Source organism: Coenobita brevimanus, chromosome 34 (genome assembly GCF_032717465.1).
Source record: "Coenobita brevimanus isolate Jiangsu-jjx chromosome 34, ASM3271746v2, whole genome shotgun sequence".
Lineage (NCBI taxonomy): Eukaryota > Metazoa > Arthropoda > Malacostraca > Decapoda > Coenobitidae > Coenobita > Coenobita brevimanus.
In genome coordinates, this window is record NC_136987.1 from 17,216,641 (window position 1) to 17,241,574 (window position 24,934).

Here is a 24,934-nt window from a genome sequence, read left to right on the forward strand (position 1 = left end):
GGAGAAGAACTGGATATGTACTGTATAGACTAGAGGGACAGATAGAATGGGACCAGAAATTACCTGCATTACTGATGGGATATCGGTCTGCATCCCACGAGTTTACTACACCCCTGCAAAATTGATGTTGAGCCACGAGTTGCGTTTAAGTGTTGAGTTGTTGATTGGAAGACCACCTGGTGGTGAGCTGCCTACAGACACTTCCAGCTATGCAAAGCATCTTCAGGAAAGGCTTGCTGAGGGACGTCATTAATTGCATCAAGCTCTGAGGTTTTCAGGCAAAGTGATGAAGTGTAAGTATGATGCCAAGGCACGTGAGGTGAGCTTCGAAGGTGGTGACAGACTTTGGTTATACAATCCTCAGTGGACGAAGGAACAGTCACCGAAACATCAGATCCCGTGGGACGGGCCTTACATTGTGTTGGGTAGTCTATCAGACCTAACGTACAAGATTTGGGGAGGCAGGAAGACTAGACCAAAGGTGGTAGACTTAAATCATCTGTGGCAGTACCATAGGCCAGGACAGTACAGATGGGACGTCTGAGGAATCGTGCTTACCTGCGGCCAGGGATGTTGAGGAGGACCACAGAGCTGAAGTACAAGAGGATGGTGACAGTTTCCCAATGGAAGAATCAATCATGATGACCAAGACATTCCAGGAGGAGTGAACTGTTTGACGGAGCAGGGACGTCGTCGAAAGCAGCATAGGAGAAGACCTGATAACTTGAAGGATTGTTATATATATAATTAAATGTTTAGTTTGGATTAAAGGCTATGTTCGTATTTTGTCGGGACGCCAAAGGACTAGGGGTGGGGTAGTGTTGAGAAGCAGGATTTGCTAGTTAGGCAGTGCTGGAAGGTTCTCAACAATTCTTGTTGTTTGGTTACTTATCAGAGTTGCCAATTAGACTGCTATTTGTGAGTGGAGGTCTTTGTATTTTTTTTTTTTTTTTTTTTTTTTTTTGCTCTTATTCTCTGTAATGTTTATGTGATTGTTAAAGTATGTAATTTTATCTCAGTTTGTATGCTAAACAATTTAGTGTTATGCTGTAAAAGAAAACTCTGGATATTTTGAACGTCTCCGAGTTGGAAACTATTGTTTCTCCAGTGTAGTAGATCATTCTGGTATATAGGAAGCTTATATAAGGAGGTTTAAGAGCCTAATGAGTCAGTTTTTGTTTTTGTTTTAGTTTCAGTGCAGTTCAGTGTCAGCACATCCTAGTGAAGATTGTGTAGCTCAGACACTTATGAAAACAGTGAAGTGCAGTTGGCAATCACAGAGTGTAGTTACTTGGTAAATAAAGGCAGCAAACTTGAAAAGCCAGTGCTTGTCTACAGCGCCTGAGCTGGTCCCGCCGTTGCACACCGATAAACGGAACAAAGGAAGAACAACTCACTGGGTAACCTCCTTCCATACTCAGCTACTGCTGCTGGCGCCTGTGACAGTGTGGGACGGGGACGTAATATTATAAGCACTATCTTTAAATGTCTCCCTGGCGTTGGATCGAACCCTACACCAGGAAAGCATGCACCACTTGATGAATACCTACCGCTATGCCACTGCAGCTACGGTTCAGGGATAGCAAGAATGAAATACTTCTATGTGCTTGAAGTAAAGAGGTGCCTAATGGAAAGTTACATGTAAAAACAATTAAACAACGGACGACAGAATTTTTCCATTGATTTACTCTTATCATCAGCCAGAGTCGGTTCACTGCAGTACAAAGGTCTCTCTCTCTCTCTCTCTCTCTAACTGTTTACTGTTAGCCTATCCCATCCCGTCCCAGAAAACCTTCGAATCGCTTATCATCATCCTATTCTCGGTCTGGCTCTTCCTCCCATTCCATCTCTGGGTCGCCACTGTTACTATGGTTGTCCATCTGTTATCTGCCTTAAGCCCTGTCCACACGAGCGGGCAATGCCCGCAGGCACAAGCGAGCAGTTTGCCTGTTGACGGGCTCACTGCTTGTGCCCACGGGCAAATGCGTGGCAATTTACGCATTTGCCCGCGGGCACAAGCGGTGAGCCCGTCAACAGGCAAACTGCTCACTTGTGCCCGCGGGCATTGCCCGTTCGTGTGGACAGGGCTTTACAAAGGATAAACCTGCCTATATCAGTTTTTTTTTCTATGATAATATCCTTTATTTTCGCCTGTTGTCTTCTGTAAACTCTTTTTATCTTACCATGTGACTTCTAACATAATCCTTTCCTATCTTCTCTCAGCTTTCCTAAGTTTACGTTACATTATTAACTTCTTGACGAAGATTTTCATCATTTTGCAACTTATTTCGTGTAGCTCAGTGGAAGGAAGAATGCTATGGCACTACATCCTTTCTATATCTTTTCTTCATGACTAGCATCATAATCTATTGACAATTCCTGTTATAACTCCAAATTTAAAACATTTCTTAATTTTAGTCAAATGTAGAGTAAAAAGTGTAATAGTATGGACGATTCTATAATGCAAATGTTAGAATATTCGTAGATAATTACAAAGGGACACTCACATTCTACATTTTCTTTTACCATAAGTTTCTGTTATAAAGCAGTCTTATTAAAGCATGTCAGTAATATTGTACTGCATTTACACTCACCTGACGAAGACCCCTAATCCCTTTCAGCTCAGTTGACAAGTATAGTCAAGATGGAGGGTTGATTCGACTCGTAACCATGGAGACTCATTCCTATCTCATAAGGCTCGAGTTTCATGCAACTACGACGTAGTATTAAGAGTTGTGTGTATGGCCCACTTCCGTCGCATGAAATGAAAGTTGCTGTGATGTCTTAACGCTACAGAATCAGTTGCACGGGCGTTAAGTGATCCAGATATTGAAGGAGTAATGACTTAATATTTTACATGTGTTCCATAAGTAAGTCGAAATAATAAGGTCATACGTAGGCCTACACCTTCGCGGACTCAGTTTTAACAAGTCTCTCTCTCTCTCTCTCTCTCTCTCTCTCTCTCTCTCTCAGGTGCCAAATCATAATCATTTTAGTATCATATTTGTTGCGAAATTAAACGATACATTCACAAAAATATTTCCTCACCCTGCCCTTGGGTGGGAAAGGAGGTCCGGATGATGATGATGATGACAAAAATATAAAATTTTCTTGAAGTGTTAATAACCTCCAGCTCCTTAAACAGTCGTATTGAAAGAGTAAGGGGGATTTCGTAACACCTGTTTGTTTGCAGTTTATTCTCTCTCACACTAGTATATCTAGTGTATTACTGATGAAGTTATATCAACATTAACACTATATACCTAAGCCAAAGAATATCAGCCTGCTGTATGCAAAATAAATCCCTAAGGAAGAGGTGCTAGGAGATGTCCAATGCAACCTAAAATTCGGCTCCATGGTTCTCTCACCATAATATGGTCCAGAATTTCGTCCATTTGCAACTTATTTTAAGTAACTCTCCACCGAAAAACATGCTACTCTTCCACAACCTTTCCGCAACATTCCTCGTGACTAGCATCATATTCCAGTGGCTATCTCTTGGTTCAGCTCAACATTGAAGATGGAGAGATGGCATTTTGAGGCAAAGTTAAAGCAGGCAACTTTAGGCAAAGTTGGAGAAGTTTTTAGGCAAAGTTGGAGCAGGCAATTTTAGGCGAAATTGGAGCAGGCAATTATAGACAAAGTTAGAGCAGGAAATTTTAGGCAAACTTGGAGAAGGCAATTTTGGGCAAAGTTAGAGCAGGCAATTTTGGGCAAAGTTAGAGCAGGCAATTTTAGGCAAAGTTAGAGCAGCAGGTAAAGTCAATTAAATGCACATGGGTGGGAGTAGAAAACGACTAAATGATGCAGGACAGACATTGATGAACGCTGAACCGTCTCCACAACACAAAAATAGCCCAAAGTGGAAGAGGGGCGTTTTACAGTATATGGACCACTGTCTATGGTCAGATTTTTTTTTTTTTTACATTGTTAAAAGTTTCTCAGTTTTCTTCCGTAGGCTCCTTGAAGTCGATCTGATAGGCCATCATTTCACTCCGAAAGATCTCGTCAGCGTAACATCTCTTGGCCAGTCTGTCACTCTCTTTGTAGTTCACCTAAAATAATAATAAACAATAATAATAATAATAAATAATAATGATAATAATAATGATAATAATAATAATGATAATAATAATGATAATAATAATAATAATAATAATAATAATAATAATGCAGCAGCAGTAGTAGTAGTGGTAGTGGTAGTAGCAGCAGTCATAGTAAATAGCTTCAATATCCACAGAACAAATTTTTCTTAAATATGATAGTTTTCCTCCAAAGTACGATAATCTTCCTCCTAACTACGATATTTTTTCCTCCAAATACGAGTATCTGTTTATGCAGAAGAAAAAGTCATGGGAGGTTTCTACGTAATTCTTATCCCTCGTGAGAAAAGAAATCAAGCGTCTATTCAAAACAGGTCGTCCCACATCACGATAATATTCCACGTATCATCATCATCATCAATCATCAATCATCATCATCAATCATCATCCATTATCCATCATCCATTATCCATCATCCATCATCATCCATTATCCATCATCCATCAATCATCAATCATCAATCATCCATCATCATCAATCAACATCAATCAACATCAATCATCATCAATCATCATCAATCATCATCAATCATCATCAATCATCATATTATTATTATTATTAATTTTTTTGTGCAAGAATAGCAAGGTACAGGTTTCTGCGTATTTTCATTGCCCGTCACAGTTTCGACAATGACTTATTCGTGACTCTGAATGTCTCTGAAGCTCACTTCATTTATACAGAAATCAACTACAACTCGTGGGGAGACTGTTCCCGCAAAATAACTTTAGTGTTTTATGCAGACTCTATATTCACGGCATTAAAATCAAGACATAAGGAGGAGGGTCGGTAGATAACGAGAATACACTTCCTGGTATCTGTGGGCTTAACCTCTTAAGGCTAGCATGGATGGGGAGCCTACTGTGTGCCCTGGGTGGAAGAGTTGCTGTGACCACCTGGGATTCAAACGTCATAAAATATCCCTGCACCTCTCCCTGGGAAGGACTTGGTGAGGCGCTGTCTACCACAAGGGAGTGTTGGATTCCCACATGGTTTATTTGCCATAATTTATCGGTAGGACCGCCACAAAGAAGAAGTTGTTACTTGTCAACGGAGCTGCTTGGCCAGACAGACTGGCGTCAAGCAACACAACAATCCCTCGAATCTGGTTACTTCTGTTTCCCTTTCTTGTTACCATCTCCAGACTTATTTCAGTGTGGGATAGTTTTTCCGGACTGGGGGGGGGGGGTTAGACACATCCTTCAGTATCCCCTTCTTTGCCTGAACATAACCCTATGGTGGTAGAACGACCAAGAAAAAAACATGTAGTGACTGGATTTATCTATCGACTCGTACCTCTTCGAGCGTGTGTTTCAGTGTGCTCTTCATCAGTCCCTTCGTCAGTACTAAGGGATCTAAGGGCATCGCTGATAACTGGTATACCCTGGCCATAGCCTCCTCATAAAAGGTGGACTGGGGGAGGATCTTCGTCACTAGGCCAACATCGAAGGCTTCTTGTGCAGTCAGCTGAGGGAGAGGAAGAGGCGACTTTTCAATTTAGGTACAATTCAAAGTTACTTATAAGTCCTGCATACTTAAGCTTCTTATATAGTTGAATTTCCAATCGAAAAATCTATTTATCTATCTATTGCCAGATGCCTTAATCCCGTAAGGGGTGGCCACAAAAAAAAAGCCTCCATTTCGTCCTGTCCCCAGCCATTTCACTGCCCTGCTCCCAGTTCACATCCCCATCTCCCATATACCTCTCCACTCCATCCCTCCATCTCAACTGTGGCTCCCCTTCCCTCTCCCCCCTCCTCCACCACACTCACATACACTCTCCTTGTCTGTCTCTCACTCTGCATCCTCTCCACATGGCCAAAGCACCTCAAGGTGTTTCTCCCAACGCTTCCTATCACATCCACATCCATTCCACAACGCTCCTTCACATCCTCATTTGTCAATTTGTCTCTCCTTGTGACTCCACAGGCTCCACTCAAATAACTCATTTCCACTGCTCTCACTCTTGACTTCTGTCCCTCCAACAAGGTCCAAGCTTCACTTCCATACTGCCATGTAGTAACTTTTTCACTTCCATTCCCACTTCCTTGTTTCTTATCACTGCTTTCAAGGAACTAACAACCTTTCTTCCTTGTTGTACTCTTCCAAGCACTTCACCCTCTAAACTTCCATCCTTAATCATCACACTACCCAAGTACTTAAACACACTCACATTTTCCATTTCCTCTTCATCCATCACTGTACCTTCACTGACTTCACTTTTCTAGAAAACCAAAACTTTACTCTTCCCTACATTCTCCTTTAGATTAGATTCAGTTTCTTACACACATTCCCAAATTCATCACCAAGCCTTGCAGCTCCCCTCTGTCTTCACTTAACAACACAATATCATCTGCAAACAACAGAACAGGGAGTTTCCAAACACTGCCCTTTCTCATTAGGGCCACTCCAACATCCACTACCCTACCTTGAATCTGTTTTATAACCCCATCCATTTACAGATTGGACAACCATGAAGACATGACATCCCTGTTCTAATCCAAACTTCAGGTAGAGAAATTCACTCAGTTCACTATCCACACGCACTGCAGCCTTAACACCCTCATACATACTCTTCACAGCATTCAACAACTTCCAATCTGCTCCATATATTCTTAATAGTTTCTGCAATCCTTGTCTATCCACCCTGTCATATGCTTTCTCCAAATCCATGAAGGTCACATACAACTTATTTCCCTTCTCTAGAAACTTTTCCACTAAAGATCCAAGAATGAATATCTGATCTACACAACCTCTTCCCTTCCTAAAACCTCCCTGTTCTTCATCAAGTAATTATTCTGTTATTTCACTAATTCTATCAATAAGTATCCTACCATTTACTTTTCCATTACACTAAGAAGACAAATGCCCCTATGATTACAACACACTTGTTTTTTCCCTTTTCTTTTGTACAGGAGAATAATTATACCCGACTTCCAATCCTCCGGGACTCTACCTTCCTCCCAGGCCAATTTGCACATCGTCCACATCCATTCTACAACTATCCCCCACGCTTCAGCATTTCACCACACACTCCATCAACTCCTGGGGCTTTCCCCATTATGACTTTCTTCATTGCTTCCACAACTTCCATCCCACTGATTTCTTCCTCTCTCCTCACATCCCTTCTCCCAGCCATTCCCCAGCCACTTATACTCACATTACTTTAATTCTCCATGTTCAATAATTCCTTAAAGTGTTCTCTCCATCTGCTCACTTTTCTCCCTTCTCCACTAGTAATCTACCATTTTTATCTTTCACGCCTCGACTAACTTCTTTGACAAGCTGTCTAACTCTCTTTGCCTCTTTCCAGAACATTTTCTTTCATTCCCTCCACTTTACACACGAATTCCTTCCAAATTCCTCATCCACTCGCTTCTTACTCTCTCTTACTAATCTTTTCACCTCTCTCTTACTCTCTACATATAACTCTCTCTTCCGTCTCTCAACTTTTTCCACGCCCCTGTTTCTCATCTCATCCACTAACTATATGCTTTCTTCTTTTGTGCCACAGGCTGTCTCACCTCTTCATTCCAACATGTTGTTCCTTGCACCCCCACCTCCAACACACCACCTCACATGCTGCACAGATTTCTTCTGTCAATATCTTGCACACACCTTCCAAATAATTGCATAGTTACATATATATCCCATAAGAAAGGGTAACTAGGCTTCGAAGGCTTCTTGTGCAGTCAGCCGAGGGATAGGAAGAGGTGAATTTGAAGTTTGGGTACAAGTCAAAGCTGATTATAGAGCCTGTTTATTATGTTTCTGGGGGCCAACTGCTACCGAGGTAGAGGAAGAGGTGAATTTGAAGTTTGGGTACAAGTCAAAGTTTAATATAGAGCCTGTTTATTATGTTTCTGGGGGCCAACTGCTACATAGTCTGCATGCATTAAATAATCAGATTTGAAATCGAGAGGGGCGGATAGTGAGGGAAGAGACTGCCGGAGGGGAAGATTGCCTAAGCCCCGCCTCCCAGACACCTCAAGTTCCACTGAATCTGAACTGGGAAAAAAAAAAAAAAAAAAAAGGACCATCCATACCTTGTATTTTTTAAAGAAACGGTAACTAACCTAATTAAAAATCTTCCTGTATTATTCTTTAAGCAAAAATGATTAGCTAAGGAGAGGAAAAGTCATCACAAAACTAACTCCCAGTTATAGTATAAAGAAAACTGGTAATAATTATTATGCAATATAAATCGCTAAACAACAGGCACTAAAAAAAGCTCCCGAATCGAGAATACGGGCGTTGTACTGACCGTATGTCCCAGCAGTAGCATGTTAGACGCCCTGACGTGACCCATGAACCGAGGAAAGGTGTATGTGGCGCACCCAGCTGGCGTCAGTCCGGCCTTGGCATACGGGGTCTGGAAGCTTGACTGAAAGGTGGAGTTCAATGAGCACACGATACTACACAGGAATATTTTTATTTGACGAAACTTGGCTGAAAGGTGGAGTTCAGCGAGTACACGATATTACACAAACGTTTTCATTTGACGAGGCCTGACTGAAAGGTGGAGTTCAGTAAGTACACAGTTTTACAATGGAGTATTTTCATTTGACGAAGCTTGACAGAAAGGTGGAGTTCATAGTCTGAGGGCAATTAGAACCCCTGCTTAAAGAATTTTTATTGTGTCGTGTTTACCTCACGTGTTGCGTAGACGGCATCATAGAGGGGTAAGATTGACGTTAGTGTGCCTACTGACGGACCGTCCACCAGGGCCACCATGGGCTTCACTTCGACCAGCAGTTCCTTCACAAACCTGGGGTTATTTAGGTTTATTACAAGGTAGTCCAAAAAATGCTCTTCTTCCATTCCATCCAGATGTTTCTCATATGTTGCGGGGACGGCTCATACGGCGTTATCATTATCTAGCCTGCATTTGTTTCCTACTCCCACTGCCACGCCCACACCAGCAGATTAAATCATTCCTGCAGATACATACCAGATACCACCACCACCTACCCCTCAACATACCCCCGTAAGTTAAATTATCCACTGCAACAAGTGGAAATGTAGTGTGGGAGAGAAGGATTAAAGACTGAATTCTTCACAGAGTTTCAGGCTAGATGGGTTCTGTGTGGCCCGAAATATTACAGAAAACAAAGAAAGCTCAAACCTGTCCCTCTCTTTCTCCCATCAAACACACCCTCATAAAGTTCAGCCCCTGTGAGTGCGGAAGCAGTCAACAAAGTGAAGCAGTGACATACAAAACTCTGATGAAACTTGTCAAACTTCATCCTTCAGATATGTACAGGGAGTGAGTAAGTGGCAAAGTTAGGGACACTCACTGGGTCGGGTAGTATGCGGGTGTGATAAACTGGTCAACGAATGCACTATTAAACAAGAACCAGAGCTACAAAATATATACATACATATAAATAATCTGCGCCATGGTGTCTGAAGTTATGCCATCCGTCTTGAAGCTATAATAGTCGCTGCCTGCCGAATACACTCCCGCCGCCCCTGTAGTGACCATGACACGAGTGTTTGTATCATCCCTTCCGGCACGTATGGCACTAGTCAACTCACGGATCATCTGAAAAAATTACGGAACATCTGAAGCAATTCCGAAAAACGTGAAGTCAATGGGAAACGCCTGAAGCCAATGCGAACCGTCTGAAGCTAAAAAGCGAAATGTCTGAAGCCAATGCAAAACATCTGAAACCACTGCCAAACATCTGAAACCACTGCCAAACATCTGAAACCACTGCCAAACATCTGAAACCACTGCCAAACATCTGAAACCACTGCCAAACATCTGAAACCACTGCCAAACATCTGAAACCACTGCCAAACATCGAAAACCACTGCCAAACATCGAAAACCACTGCCAAACATCGAAAACCACTGCCAAACATCGAAAACCACTGCCAAACATCGAAAACCACTGCCAAACATCGAAAACCACTGCCAAACATCGAAAACCACTGCCAAACATCGAAAACCACTGCCAAACATCGAAAACCACTGCCAAACATCGAAAACCACTGCCAAACATCGAAAACCACTGCCAAACATCGAAAACCACTGCCAAACATCGAAAACCACTGCCAAACATCGAAAACCACTGCCAAACATCGAAAACCACTGCCAAACATCGAAAACCACTGCCAAACATCGAAAACCACTGCCAAACATCGAAAACCACTGCCAAACATCGAAAACCACTGCCAAACATCGAAAACCACTGCCAAACATCGAAAACCACTGCCAAACATCGAAAACCACTGCCAAACATCGAAAACCACTGCCAAACATCGAAAACCACTGCCAAACATCGAAAACCACTGCCAAACATCTGAAACCACTGCAGAACATCTGAAACCACTGCAGAACATCTGAAACCACTGCAAAACATCTGAAACCACTGCAAAACATCTGAAACCATTGCAAAACATCTGAAACCATTGCAAAACATCTGAAACCATTGCCAAACATCTGAAACCATTGCCAAACATCTGAAACCATTGCCAAACATCTGAAACCATTGAAAACATCTGAAACCATTGCAAAACATCTGAAACCATTACGGAACACCTGAAACCATCACCAATCGCATGAAACCATTACGGAACACCTGAAACCATCACCAATCGCATGAAACCATTACGCAACACCTGAAACACTTACGAAATATCTGCAATCATCACGAAACATCCGAAACCACCACGAAACATCTGAAACTGTCACGAGAAATCTGAAACCATTAGTTAACCTCTGAAACCATTGCGGATCATCTGAAACCATTACGCAGCATGTGAAATCGTTACGGGACATGGGAAACATTTATTTAACTCTGGCTCTTATGACAAAGGCTCCTGTAGTTATTCTAAGAGGAGTGTGTTGGCAAAGCCCATATTAATCTTAAGGAATATCTGAAACGCTTTATTTTATCCGGTTTTATTTTACTATTCCATTTGATATGATATGATTCTACGATTTAACTTTACTCCATTTCATCTGATCTTGCTTTTATTTTATCAATTGTTTTAATTTTTTCCCACTTGATTTGCTTTAACTTAATATTTGAATGGACTACCTTATTTTAGTTTATCCAATTTTATTTTATTCTATGTCATTTGATGTGACATCCCATTTTAGTGTATCTGATTTAATTCAGATTGTTTTAATGTGATTCCATTTCATTTTATTTTCATTTCAAAACATTAAACTCTCAACTCTTCATTCACCTATTTACATTTATCATCTTGTCTCATTTTCAGCGTTTCCTCTCTGCTAACTCGTCCTAAAAATTCATTCTCTCTCTCTCTCTCTCTCTCTCTCTCTCTCTCTCTCCTGCTCATCCAATCTGTTCAATGCAAAAGTGCAACCTCTATTCCACCTAAATTCTTTGTAATCGAGACTTGTCCCTTACACGCTTTTTTAAACATGTATTTCCTGCGTTTGATCATTAACCTGTTTATTACATACTCATATACAGTATGTTTGGTCGGTGGGGGCGCCCATCATCCACCCACTCGTGTAGTCGAACTCTTTTTCGAGGTAACTCAACATTGAGTGGCAAAGCCAAATGAATTCCTGTAAACCAGGAAATCGTTTATTATGCATGATAGAAACCTTATAACCTACCAACACGTGTTCCCTACATGCCAAGTGGATTGCCAGTGGGTTAGTACCCTTCCCCAGAAAACAATTAACTAAAATACAAACAAGAACCCTCGTACCAGGACGGACAAACAAGAGACGACCAAGGACCAGACAAATGACATGGTTCGGATTGCAACATGGAATGTAAGGGTTGCAAATGATGAGCTGAAAGAGACTGTCCAGGTGCTTGAGGTGCAAAAGTGGACATTTGTGGATTAACCGAGACTTAATGGAGGGAAGGTGTGTGAAAGAGTGAGAGTATGGATGGGGTAAATGTGCGGGAAAACGTGAGAATTAGAGGGCAAAAAGAGTGTGTACGTATTGCTGTGTGCAAAACACGGAAGGAAAATATATGAATATGGATCAGTTGGTTCAAGGATTGTCTGGGTAACAATGACAGTTGGATTACAAACGTACGTGTGTGTGTGTGTGTGTGTGTGTGTGTGTGTGTGTGTGTGTGTGTGTGTGTGTGTGTGTGTGTGTGTGTGTGTGTGTGTGTGTGTGTGTGTGTGTGTGTGTGTGTGTGTGTGTGTGTGTGTGTGTGTGTGTGTGTGTGTGTGTGTGTGTGTGTGTGTGTGTGTGTGTGTGTGTGTGTGTGTGTGTGTGTGTGTGTGTGTGTGTGTGTGTGTGTGTGTGTGTGTGTGTGTGTGTGTGTGTGTGTGTGTGTGTGTGTGTGTGTGTGTGTGTGTGTGTGTGTGTGTGTGTGTGTGTGTGTGTGTGTGTGTGTGTGTGTGTGTGTGTGTGTGTGTGTGTGTGTGTGTGTGTGTGTGTGTGTGTGTGTGTGTGTGTGTGTGTGTGTGTGTGTGTGTGTGTGTGTGTGTGTGTGTGTGTGTGTGTGTGTGTGTGTGTGTGTGTGTGTGTGTGTGTGTGTGTGTGTGTGTGTGTGTGTGTTCTTACCTAATTGTTCTTACCTAATTGTATCTTTACAGGAATGAGTCAAGCTTGTACTGTCCCGTGTCTTAAACCATATTATTCGTACATATCCTTAAATTTGTGAATTGTTTTGGCACACACTATTTCATTCGGTTGTGCATTCCATTGATCAATTGCTCTGTTTGGGAAACTGAATTTCCTTAAGTCTTTATCACCTCTCTTCTTATGCAGTTTTTTTCCAGTGTCCTCTTGCTGATGCTTCTCCATATGTTAAGTAATCATTTATGTCTATTTTCTCCTTCCCTGATATGCATTTATATAGCATTATCATGTCACCTCTTTTCCTTCTCTCCTGTAGTGTTGGTAGATTCAGTTTATTTAGTCTTTCTTCATAGCTTAGGTCCCTTAAGCTTGGTATCCATCTTGTAGCGGCCCTTTGAACTTTTTCAATCTTGTCTATGTGTTTTTTGAGATGAGGACTCCAGACTACTGATGCATATTCCAGGGTTGGCCTAATGAATTTTTTTTTTTTTTTTTTTATGCGAGGAAGAAGGAACCAAAGGCCATTAGCCCGCAGTAACAGTTCCCTCCAAGAGAAAAACAAAATACAAGAGAGCCAAATTCAAGATCCGATCATTTTGAGATGCCTGGACACACTACGTTTGAAAGACTGGAGATCATAGGCAGAAGGAAATACAGACAGAGGGAGACAGTTCCAGAGCTGACCTGTTGCATAAATGAAGACTGGGAGTAACGGTTAACTCTTGCATTAGAGAGTTGGACAGAAAAGGGATGAGAGTTTGCTGCCAGACGGGTGCTACGCGCCCGTCGTAGAGGTGGAGGAATGCAAGCAGACAGTTCAGAGGAGCAGTGACCATTAAAGTAGCGATAGAAAAGAGATAAAGATGCAACAGTGCGGCGAAGAGACAGAGGTTGAAGGGAGTCCGTAAGAGGAGGAGAGTTAATGAGACGAAAAGCCTTTGACTCCACCCTATTGAGAAGAGCTGTATGTGGGGAGCCTCCCACACATGAGAGTTGTACTCCACACAGGGGCGGATAAAACCCCTGTATAGAGTCAACAATTGTGCAGGGGTAAAGAAAGAGCGGAGTTGGCTTAGCACACCCAATCTCTTGGAAGCAGATTTTACAAGAGATGTAATATGATCTTTCCAAGATAAGTCCCGAGTAAATGAAACCCCAAGCATGTTCAAGGATGATGCAGGATTAATCTGAATATTATTAAACATTAGTGGGTATACCTGTGGAAGATTTTGTCAGGTTGATAGGTGTAAGAACCGAGTCTTAGATGCATTAAAGACAACCATATTATTTTACCCCAGTCAGAGATATGAGCCAAGTCAGACATTAGGTGTGCCATAGCCTCATCCCTTGTTTCTTGAAGTAACTGTTGAGATGGGCGTTGCGGGAACCGAATGGAAAGGTGAAGGGTGGAGTCATCAGCGTATGAGTGGATAGGGTTAGATGTACAGCTTAGAAGATCATTGATGAATAAAAGGAAGAGAGTTGGTGATAGGACAGAGCCCTGAGGAACACCACTGTTGATAGATCTAGGAGAAGAACGATGGCCGTCTACGACAGCAGCTATAGAACGACCAGAAAGGAAGCTAGCGATGAAGGCACAGATAGAAGGATAGAAACCGTACGAGGGCAGTTTGGAAATTAAAGATTTATGCCAGACTCGATCGAAAGCCTTTGAGATGTCAAGTGCAATGGCAAAGCTTTCGCCAAAGTCCCGAAAGGAGGATGACCAGGAGTCTGGAAGGTAGGCGAGAAGATCGCCAGTGGAGCGTCCCTGACGGAACCCATACTGACGATCGGAAAGAAGGTTGTGATAGGAAAGATGCCTTAAAATTTTTCTATTAAGAATTGACTCGAAAACTTTTGAAATACAGGACGTTAAAGCAATTGGACGATAGTTGGAGGGTTGGGAGTGGTCACCCTTCTTTGGGACTGGCTGAATGAGAGCAAACTTCCATCAAGAAGGAAAGGTACAAGTTGACAGACAAAGGCGAAATAGTTTGCCTAGGCAGGGTGTAAGCACAGAAGCACAGTTTTTGAGAACAACAGGAGGGACCCCATCAGGCCCATATGCCTTGTTAGTACTGAGGCCAGTAATGGCAGAAAATACATCAACTGAAGAAATTTTAATGTCAGCCATGAGGAAGTCAGAGGGGGGAAGTGATGGAGGAACAGCACCGGAATCGTCTAAGGTGGAATTGGAGGAGAAAATGATGATATTATCCTTCTTAGCATGTCTTCATTTATGTATGTGAATGCTATTCTCATATTTGCATGCAGTGTATACATGTTCCGTACCTTCTCGCTGATGTGGTCAGCCGGAGATAGTCTGTTATTGATAATCACACCTAGGTCCTTCTCTCTTTCTGATTTGTGTAGGGTTTTATTTCCTAACGTATAATCCCAATCAGGTCTTTTTCCACTTTTACCAAACTTGATTACATGACACTTGTCCACATTGAATTCCATTTGCCATGTACTACTCCATTCATGAAGTTTATTTAATTCTTCTTGTAGCTCTTTACAAAAGTCTGTGTTAGTAATTCTCCTTTGTATTTTTGAATCATCTGCAAACATATTCAGATAGCTTTCATTTCCAGTGTTACTGTTTATATCATTTATATACACTAAAAACATGACTGGTAACAGCACTGAACCCTGTGGTACTCCACTAGTCACTTCTTTCCATGATGAGTAGTTTCCCCTCAGTACTGTTCTCATTTATCTTTTTACGAGAAAATTTTGCATCCAACAAAACAGTTTGCCTCGAATTCCTACTTGATGGTACAGTTTCCATAAAAGTCTTTGGTGTGGTACTGTGTCAAATGCTTTCTTGAAATCTAAATAGATACTGTCCACCCATCCTTCCGTTTCCTGTATTGTGTCTGTTACTCTGTCATGGTAGCTCAACAGATTAGTAACACATGATTTTCCTTTTCTGAAACCAAACTGTCTTTCTGTTATCATACTGTGTTCTTCTAGATGATTTACCCAAGCTTTTCTTATAAGCTTTTCTAATACCTTGCTTACAACACTGGTCAGTGATACTGGTCGGTACCTGAGTGGATTTTGTCTATTCCCTTTCTTGAATAAGGGGACAATATTTGCTTTCTTCCAAATATCAGGTAGTTCACCTTGACTCAAGGATTTCTTGAAAATTAAAAATAATGGTTTACTTAACTCCTTTGCACATTCTCGTAGTACCCAACATGAAATTTCATCAGGACCACTTGCTTTTCCTCCCTCTAATTTACTTAACTCCTCCTGTATTACTTTTTCTGATATTTGTATATCTGGTAGTATGTGTGGACATGCATGTTCCACATAGTCCCTCTCAAAATTTTTTTCTTGTTAAAACTAATTGGAAATTCTTATTTAGCGCTTCACAAATATCTTTCTCTTGTGTATAGGTGATTCCATCGTCCGTAATGGATTGTATTATATCTTTTACTTTGCTTTTGCTTCTGATGTAGCTGTAAAATAGCTTTGGTTGATCACTACTTTTATTTATTATATCCTCCTCAAACTGTTTTGGGGCTTCCCTCCTTATTCCTGTATAATCTTTTCTTGCCTGTTTGTAATTATTATACGCCCTTTCACTATTGTGTCTTCTGTATCTATTCCACAACAAATCTCTTCTTTCTTTTGATTTTTTACATTCTGTGTTGAACCATTTCTGTATTTTCTTATCTGCTTCTTTGTGCTGTAGGATGTACTTCTGGACTCCTATTTCATGAAATTCACAGAATTTTTTATATACAGCATTTAAATCTTGTCCTCTAAGCTCATTTTCCCAATCAACTTCTAAGAAATACTTCTTTAGGTCTTGATAATTTCCCTTTTTATAGTTTAGGCTCTTTTTGCAACTTTTATTGCTGTTAACTATGTCATATGCTATCCTGAAGCTGTAATTTAGTACTGCATGATCGCTTTTGCCGAGTGGAGGGCGATATATTAAACTGTCAATATCATTTTCTTGCCTAGTAAATATTAGATCTAGCATTGAAGGTACATCGAGTCCTCTTTTTATGGTGGTTTCCATCACATGTTGCGTTAGGAAAAACTCTTGCACGAGATCCAGGAGCTTTTGATCGCAACAGCTTTCTTGGCTAATTATATCTACAGTATTCCAATTTATATTTGTATTAAAATCTCCAGTTAGTATAATTCTTTCCGATTTCTCTTCCATTTTATGTAGTAATGATCTTAAACTCTGAATTATACTCTCTGCCAGGTCCTCATATTCGTCTCTTTCCCATGTGTTTGATCTGGGTGGCATGTACAAATTGGCTACAATTACTTTACCTTCAGATGTGTTGATCTCTACTACAATCAGTTCTACTTGTGATGGTATATCTAGTTTTATTTCATTGACTTTTAGATTTTTCTTAGTTAATATTATAATTCCTCCTCCTCTTTTTAAGTTTCTGTCTCTTCTCCAAATATTGTATTCCTCTAAGCTTAGTATGTCATTGGATATCCTTGGTGTTAATTTTGCTTTAGTTAAGCATATTATATGTGGTTCATTTTTCTCTGACAATCATTCATCTCTAGTAATTTAGATACCATTCCATCCACATTTGAGTACATCAACTTTATCATCTTGTTTATATACTTGTCATGACATGGTTCTACTACCTTCCTTCTTCTTATTCCCTCCTGTTTGTGTATCACTTTCGTACCTGCAATCCTATTACTTTGTAAAAAAATGTGTTCTTCTCCTCTTCTGATCTTCCCTCATTTTTTGTTTTTGCTTCCTCCCTCTTCTCTTTCAGTAATTCCAGTTCCTCTTGTGTTAGGCATCTTTTTATCCATACATTTTTTAACTCCTCTTTTTCCATAAGATTCTTTGCATTTTTTAGTATCTCCTCCACAGTGTTTACACTCTGGAAAGTTACCTTTAGAGGTCTTGTCTTGCTTTTCTCGTATTTCCCTAACCTTTTGTGTTCCTCTATATCTTTACTACAGATTTCCTCTGATACTTCTTTCAGTAAGCTCATTACATTTGGCATCTCCTTTTTGTCTCTTGTGATCTTGTTTTTTACTTCTTCCTCTTCTATACCAGTGATTACTATAGATGTGTGTGTGTGTGTGTGTGTGTGTGTGTGTGTGTGTGTGTGTGTGTGTGTGTGTGTGTGTGTGTGTGTGTGTGTGTGTGTGTGTGTGTGTGTGTGTGTGTGTGTGTGTGTGTGTGTGTGTGTGTGTGTGTGTGTGTGTGTGTGTGTGTGTGTGTGTGTGTGTGTGTGTGTGTGTGTGTGTGTGTGTGTGTGTGTGTGTGTGTGTGTGTGTGTGTGTGTGTGTGTGTGTGTGTGTGTGTGTGTGTGTGTGTGTGTGTGTGTGTGTGTGTGTGTGTGTGTGTGTGTGTGTGTGTGTGTGTGTGTGTGTGTGTGTGTGTGTGTGTGTGTGTGTGTGTGTGTGTGTGTGTGTGTGTGTGTGTGTGTGTGTGTGTGTGTGTGTGTGTGTGTGTGTGTGTGTGTGTGTGTGTGTGTGTGTGTGTGTGTGTGTGTGTGTGTGTGTGTGTGTGTGTGTGTGTGTGTGTGTGTGTGTGTGTGTGTGTGTGTGTGTGTGTGTGTGTGTGTGTGTGTGTGTGTGTGTGTGTGTGTGTGTGTGTGTGTGTGTGTGTGTGTGTGTGTGTGTGTGTGTGTGTGTGTGTGTGTGTGTGTGTGTGTGTGTGTGTGTTATCCAATACAAGATCATTGAGGCAGAGTGAAAGAAGACTTCTGGACGTGGAAGCATGCATAGAAAAGTTTGAGAGGAATGAAAAAGTGTTTTAGACTGGAGATATGATTGGAAAAGTATCGAATGAGACGGTAGATAAAGTAGCTGGTGAGGGGTAGGCCTGCAGAAGTGGATGAGAATGGAAGTGCTCTAGTGGACATTTGTTCAGGGAGGGGGTTTGTCATAGCCAATACCCTCTTTAAGCACAAAATGATATTCTGGTTTACATGGCGAGTGTTTAGAAGGGTGGGTGGTGAGCTGAATGAATGGAAGGCAATGACTGATTATGTGTCTATGGTTGAGAGAATGAGAAGGAATGTAATGGATGCAAGAGCATAAAGAGGTTGGGGGTGTGGACTTTAGGACCACAACTTGGTGGCAGTGAAAGTCAAGGTTCAAGTGCAATGGATGAATAAAAAGAGGGAAGGTCAGGAAGTAGTAGTCCATACAGCAAGTGTAGAAAGGTTGCAAGATAATGAAAAAAATGCAGACTATAAGAGAAGTGGAGGAATAAATGGGTAAATATGATTTAGAGCAGATGGGGAAGGTGGACGCTGGCTGCAAGATATAAGAGAAAAAAAAAAAAAGACTTTAAAAGAGAAGTGGAGAAACAAGCGAGTAAATATGGTTTAGACCAGATGGGAGAGGTGGAAGGTGGGTGCAAGATATTTACAGAAGAAAATATGCAGCATGTGAGGTGCTGTTTGGGGGTGAAGAGAAGATGTAACGGGGTGCAAGGAACAGCATGGTGGAATGAAGAGGTGAGACAAGCTGTGTTGCAAAAGAAGAAAGCATATAATAAGTGGATGGGAAGCAGAGGCACAGAGGAAGTTGCAAGACGGAAGGGAGATTTATATGTAGAGAGAAAGAGAGGTGAAAAGATTATTGAGTAAGAAGAGAGTGGATGAAGAATAGGGCTGGAACTCGAGTGTAAAGTGGAGAGAATATAAGAAAATGTTCTCGAAGGAGGTAAAGAGTTAGACAGGCAATAACTAAGTTAACAAGAGAATGAAAGATAAAAATGTAGATTAATAATGGTGTAGGAAGAAAAAATGAGCAGATGGAGACAACATTTTATGGAACTGTTAAACACAGAGGATGAAAGTAATGCGAGTGTAAGTGGCTAGGGACTGGCTGGGAGAAAGAGGCATGAGACGGGAGGAAGAAATCAGTAGTATGGAGGTTGTGGAAGCAATGAAGAAAGTCAAAATGGGGAAAGCCTCAGGAATTGATGGAGTGTATGGTGACATGTTGAAGCATAGGGGAGAGAGAGTAGTAGAATGGATGTGGATGATGTGCAGATTGGCCTGGGAGGAAGGTAGAGTCCCGGAGAATTGGGAGTCAGGTATAATTATTCCCCTGTACAAAGGAAAAGTGGAAAAAGAAGTGTGTTCCAATCATAGGGTCATTTATTTTCTTAATGTAATAGGAACAGTAAAAATGTATATGGTAGGATAGTTACTGACAGCGTTGGGGAAATAACAGGAAAGTTAGTTGGAGAGGAACAGGAAGGTTTTAGGAAGGGAAGAGGTTGTGTAGATCAGATATTCATTCTTAGGCCTTTAGTGGAATATCTATCTATCTATTGCCAGATGCCATAATCCCATAAGGGGTGGCCATTTGACTTTGAGTGATTTGTTTTACGGGGCGGGGCACTAACGCTCCACCAACCCACTTGCTGACACGTAGGGAGCACGTACAGTTTGGTTATATGGTTACCACCCAGCGTTGTAAACGGTTTCTTGTGTTCCATGAAACCATTTGCCTTGTCACTCAACGTAAAGCCACCTGTAATGGAAAGAAAAGCAAAAAGAAGTGACAGGAAAGATGGGAGAAATAGAAAGAGAGGAGGTCAGGCATAGAAAAAGAATTATACAGGCTAAGGAAGAAGTAGGCAGCAAAAAGATTTTAGAAAAAGGAAGAGAAGTTGTTTGTGGCCTTCAATAATTTGGAGAAAGCATATGGCAGAGTGGGTATACAAGGAATGTGGAAGATATTAAGAATACATGAAGTAAACTGAATGCCGTGAAGAGTATGTACGAGGATGCTAAGGCTGTAGTGAGTGGGGACAGTGAACTGATTGCATTTTCCTATTTGAATGTTGGATTGAAACAGGGATGTATCATGCCTCCATGGTTGTTCACAGTCTATATATGGATGGGTTTATAAAAGAGGTACAGGATAGGGCAGCGGATTTTGGAGCGGCCCTAATGAGCGAGGGCAGCTTTTGGAACCTTTCTGTACTGTTGTAGTAGTAGTAATTGTTGTTTCCTAGGCAGTCTGGCCGAACAGCCCAGAGTCCCTAAGGAAGGCCACGGCCGAGACCAGGCTTTCCCACAGAGCTCTCAAGGAGTGTATGTTGTGTTGTTGGCGTAGGTTATTGTGTGCAAAGCAGTATTCCATAATGTGCTTAACAGTATGGGGTGCTGCGTTACATCCTGGACAGGCATCAGCAACGGAGTAATCCAGCTGCTTCTGATAACTTAAGAGAGCTGGATGATGCCCACATCTCAGTCTGGCCAGGTGGACCCTGTCCTCACGAGGGAGATAGGATTCAGAAGGGTGGATATCAGGAGGCCGTGCATGCAGCTGTGTGTAGTCTTTAAGTGACCGAATGGAGCAGCGAGTGATTTGAGTATAGATATGCTTCTGGAAGCTGGTCTGAGGCGGGCGAGGGGGGAGAGATGACAGTATTTGCGTATGATATCATGTGCTGGGTGTTGTTTTGATGTTCCTTGGTGTATGTGGATGTGCTGCCATGTAATGTAGTGGATGTTGTGGGTTTGCTCTGTTTGCAGATGATAATGTATCGTTAAGTGATGATGAAGTGAACTGCAAGACTCACAAACACACGCTCCCAAACTTAATGAGTTTGGGAGCGTGTGTAAGAAACGGAAGCTAAAGATGAGTGTTGGGAAGAGTAAAGTTGTGGTCTTCGAAAGACGTGAAGTTACTGAATGTTCAGTGAAGTTGGCTGATGAGAAAATAGAAAATGTGAGTACTTGGGTAGTGTGATGAGCGAGGATGGAAGTATGGAGGATGAAGTGCTTGAAAGTGTGCAACAAGGAAGAAAGGTTGCCGGGTCTCTGAAAGCAGTGATAAGAAATGGGGAGGTGAGTACTGAAGAAAAAAAAAAATTTGGTGCATGATACTATTATGACAGCAGTTCTAACCTATGGAAGTGAAGCTTGAATCTTGTTGGAAAGAAACACGTCAAAGAGGGCAGTGGAAATGAGTTATTTGAGATGATCATGTGAAGCTACATGGAGAGACAGGCTAACAAATGAGGAAGTGAAGGAGCGTTGTGGTGTGGATGTGGATGTAATAGAAAGCCTTAGGGAAAATACACTGAGGTGGTTTGGCCATGTGGAGAGATGGAGAGCGAGAGACTAGCGAGGAGAATGTATATAATGAGGTGAAGCGGGGTGAAGGAGAGGGAGTCCGAGGATGAGATGGAGGGATGGAATGGAGAGGTATATGAGAGAGGGGGATGCGAGCTGGGGGTGGAGTTCTGAAATGGAGGGTGACAGGACGACATGGAGAGGATTTGTTTGTGCCTCCCCACCTTAAGGGATTGAGGCGTCCGACAGTAGATAGACAGACGATCACTCTACTGAGGCGTCTGACGGTAGACAGATAGACAGACGATCACTCAACATCCCGCCTATAAACTCACCTCCAGTCTATTTTGCATGCTAGTTCATTCTGTCCTGTATGTTCAGTCTGTTTTGCATGTTGGTTCATTCTATTGAGCATGTTTATTTTGTTTTGCATGCTAATTCCGTGTTATGCATGTTTATTCACTACCAGACTCTTAACTCAAATCCAACCAATCTCAGTTAACAATATGTGTAAAAACAAGGCTCTCTCACCAGTTCATCCAATCTGTTTTCTTCCCTCGGCCTGTTGAACACAATGGTGCGGACTCTGTTCCTCTTGAAAGCCTTGATAGTCACATATTCCCTGCTGTCCTCCGTCTCTTCCCCAAACATGTCCACCACAGAGCATAGTGGTCTTGCCACGCACCAGGGGCCAAAGCGGGGTACAATCTGGGCACGTAGGACACCCAAAGCCATGCCAAAAGTCCTGGAAGTTAAATGTATGGTTAAAGTCTTCAAAAAGTTCTCAACCCTTGAAGTTAAGATTAGTAGCTAGATTGATTTGAAGAGTTATTTCTAGACTTTTTTGACTTCGAGAAGACTAGACAGATAACAGAGCACGTACGATACTCAAACCCATGCCCCAATTCCTACGAATTATGATACATGGATAAAGTTTTCACAACGTTCTCGCATCTCGAACTTTAAGATTAGTAGTTAAGAAGTTATCGTCTCATTTTGTTAGGGTCATTTCTAGACATTTATTTGGATTAAGAAGGACTTTGGGTCGGTTAGCTTAATACCTTGATCAGTTTAATGAGTGTTTTTATTACTTCATTTTTTCCCCGAACTGCTTGGCTTTGGAACGTGCTCCCCCAGATTAGTTCCCCCCCAAACTTCAACCTACAGCTGTTCATGTCCAACTGTTAAAGATGTTTTAAATGAATGGAGGACACCTGTAATCTGGTGTATGGATTTTTGTTCAACATTCCTTCCGTTAATCTTCTTAAAAAAAAAAAAGTTTCCAGAGTTAACTAAAATAGTCTGAAGGTAGTAAATTATGTCCAATGAGAAGCACAAGGGTTTGCACTCAAGAGGACAAGGTACTGATTGGCCCGTATTCTCTCTGTTAAAGAAGCTCCCTAGCACCTCTTCCTTGGCTATTTATTTCTGGTTTTGATGGTGGTAGTAAGAGAAATGTAGCTTCCTGGATGTTACCTTGTGGTGAGAGGAGAAATTAAGCTTCCTGGATTGTCAGCTCGTGGCAGCGAGAGAAATTTAGCCTCCTGGATAAGGGAAAATTAGCTTCCTGGATTGTCAGCTCATAGGAGTATGAGAAATTTAGCTTTCTTACCCTTTCAGTCCGGTCTTAGCTGCCAGCATTGCCATCATTAAGCTTCAAGTTATCCACAGTAGTATGTTCACACAATGCTGGCAAATCTGAAAATAAAACAGGAGAACAGTTCCAGGTATTGTCAGAAGTATAATCACTGACTATAACGCTGTGACAAAACTGTGACAAAACTTTGAATCACTTACGCTCTAACGTTGTGACATGGAAGGAACCATATTGATCAATAGAACCTATTTAAATGGCGACGAAACTTTCAGAGCATGGTGGAGAAACGGGAGGGATCAAGTTGCAAAACGAGAAGAGCATAATGACGAAACGGGTGTGATCAAGCTACGGAAGTATGTGGTGACGGAACGGGTGGATCAAGGTTACGAAACTGGTCTAAGATTTAGTAACGAAACGGACTGGTGACGGTGCCGACGGCAGGAGCGCGGCGGGAGATCCAATTATTTTCCCCAAAACTCTGGGAATAGGCTTCAACAGCCCGTTCCCCGAGGCTCAGCAGTCCTACGTACCATCCACCTTCCACATGTCATGACTTCGGCGCCAACACCCACAGTCGATATTGAATGAAAGTTGGTGTATTGGTATTAGCATTTTTTTTCCTGCTGTTTTTATTATTTTGTCGTTTAGATCTGTCATTCTCAGTCTTCATTTTAACTCCACTCACTCCAGTGGTGCTATTTTGTCTTTATTCCTGCTCTTCATATAATTTTATACATCTTCGGATACATTTTTTGAACTTGAAGGGTTGATATAGACTTAATAATTTTACTACAGGAGATTTTCCCCCTTGTTTTGCCATTCCGTTTGGAGCCAGCAAATAAAAATAAGTAATCAGATTAAAAGGATTAAGGGAGGTCTTCTAAATGACTTTCGTAACACTTCTAAGTCACCGATTTATTTTGCACATAATACCTGAATATCCTTTAGCTATTTAATCAATCTAAGTCTTTAAAAAAAAAAAAAATCCAAACAGAAATCAGTGTCCAATAGGCATAATAAATCGCTAAGAAAAGGTGTTACGAAGGCAACAGTGCCACCCGGAGTACCAACCTCTATTCCACAGTAATTTCCAAAAAGTGAAGAGATATTTCACCACTAAAAAATGATAAAAAATGTTAGGGATCTTGTAAACGACACGAGAATAATTGTTCTTTGAATAAATAAATAATAATAATGATAAATCATCATCATCATCATCATGCCACCATAATACTAATAATAATACTAATACTAATACTAAAAATAGTAATCTTTCTTTAAACGATCTGTCAACGTCAGAGTTCCAGGTCCCTAAATTATATTGCTGAAAGAACACGAAAGAGAAATCCGATAAAAATGAAAATGAAATACAAATAAATAATTAAACATTTAAATAAATAAGCTAGAAGGCACTCAGAGAGCATACGTCCGCCAATGCCGGTCGCGGATCCGTCTCAAAATTTAATCAATTCTTTTATGGCCCATGGCCCACCCTTTCCACAAAATTTCACTGATATTCACTGAGAACTTTTGGAGATATCATGTGGACAAACAATCAGACAAACATAGGTGAATACTTAACCTCCTTCAACTTCGTTTGTGGAGATAATAAAAGCCTCCCAAAATATCTAGTCAGTCTCAACACAGCA

General features: G+C 41.3%; 1 protein-coding gene across 1 annotated transcript; it reads right to left on the reverse strand.

Moving 5' to 3' along the window:
• Positions 1–1,332: 1,332 nt before the first annotated feature.
• On the reverse strand, positions 1,333–23,335 carry LOC145396008 (uncharacterized protein B0272.4-like). The gene is made up of 7 exons (XM_080269474.1): positions 23,301–23,335; positions 22,220–22,433; positions 9,482–9,645; positions 8,751–8,868; positions 8,365–8,484; positions 5,397–5,567; positions 1,333–1,437 (listed from the first exon to the last, which is right to left on the reverse strand). The coding sequence occupies exons 1-7, from the start codon at positions 23,333–23,335 to the stop codon at positions 1,333–1,335; spliced, it is 927 nt and encodes a 308-aa protein (XP_080125600.1).
• Positions 23,336–24,934: the final 1,599 nt, after the last annotated feature.

Coding starts and splice junctions, on each gene's coding strand:
- LOC145396008 (XM_080269474.1), bottom strand. CDS start 23,335: ATGGCAATGCTGGCAGCTAAGACCGGACTGAAAGG. Junction 8,869..9,481: donor ATGGCGCAGATTATTTATAT/GTATGTATATAT, acceptor AAATAACCCCAG/GTTTGTGAAGGAACTGCTGG. Junction 8,485..8,750: donor CCGTCTACGCAACACGTGAG/GTAAACACGACA, acceptor TCCACCTTTCAG/TCAAGCTTCCAGACCCCGTA.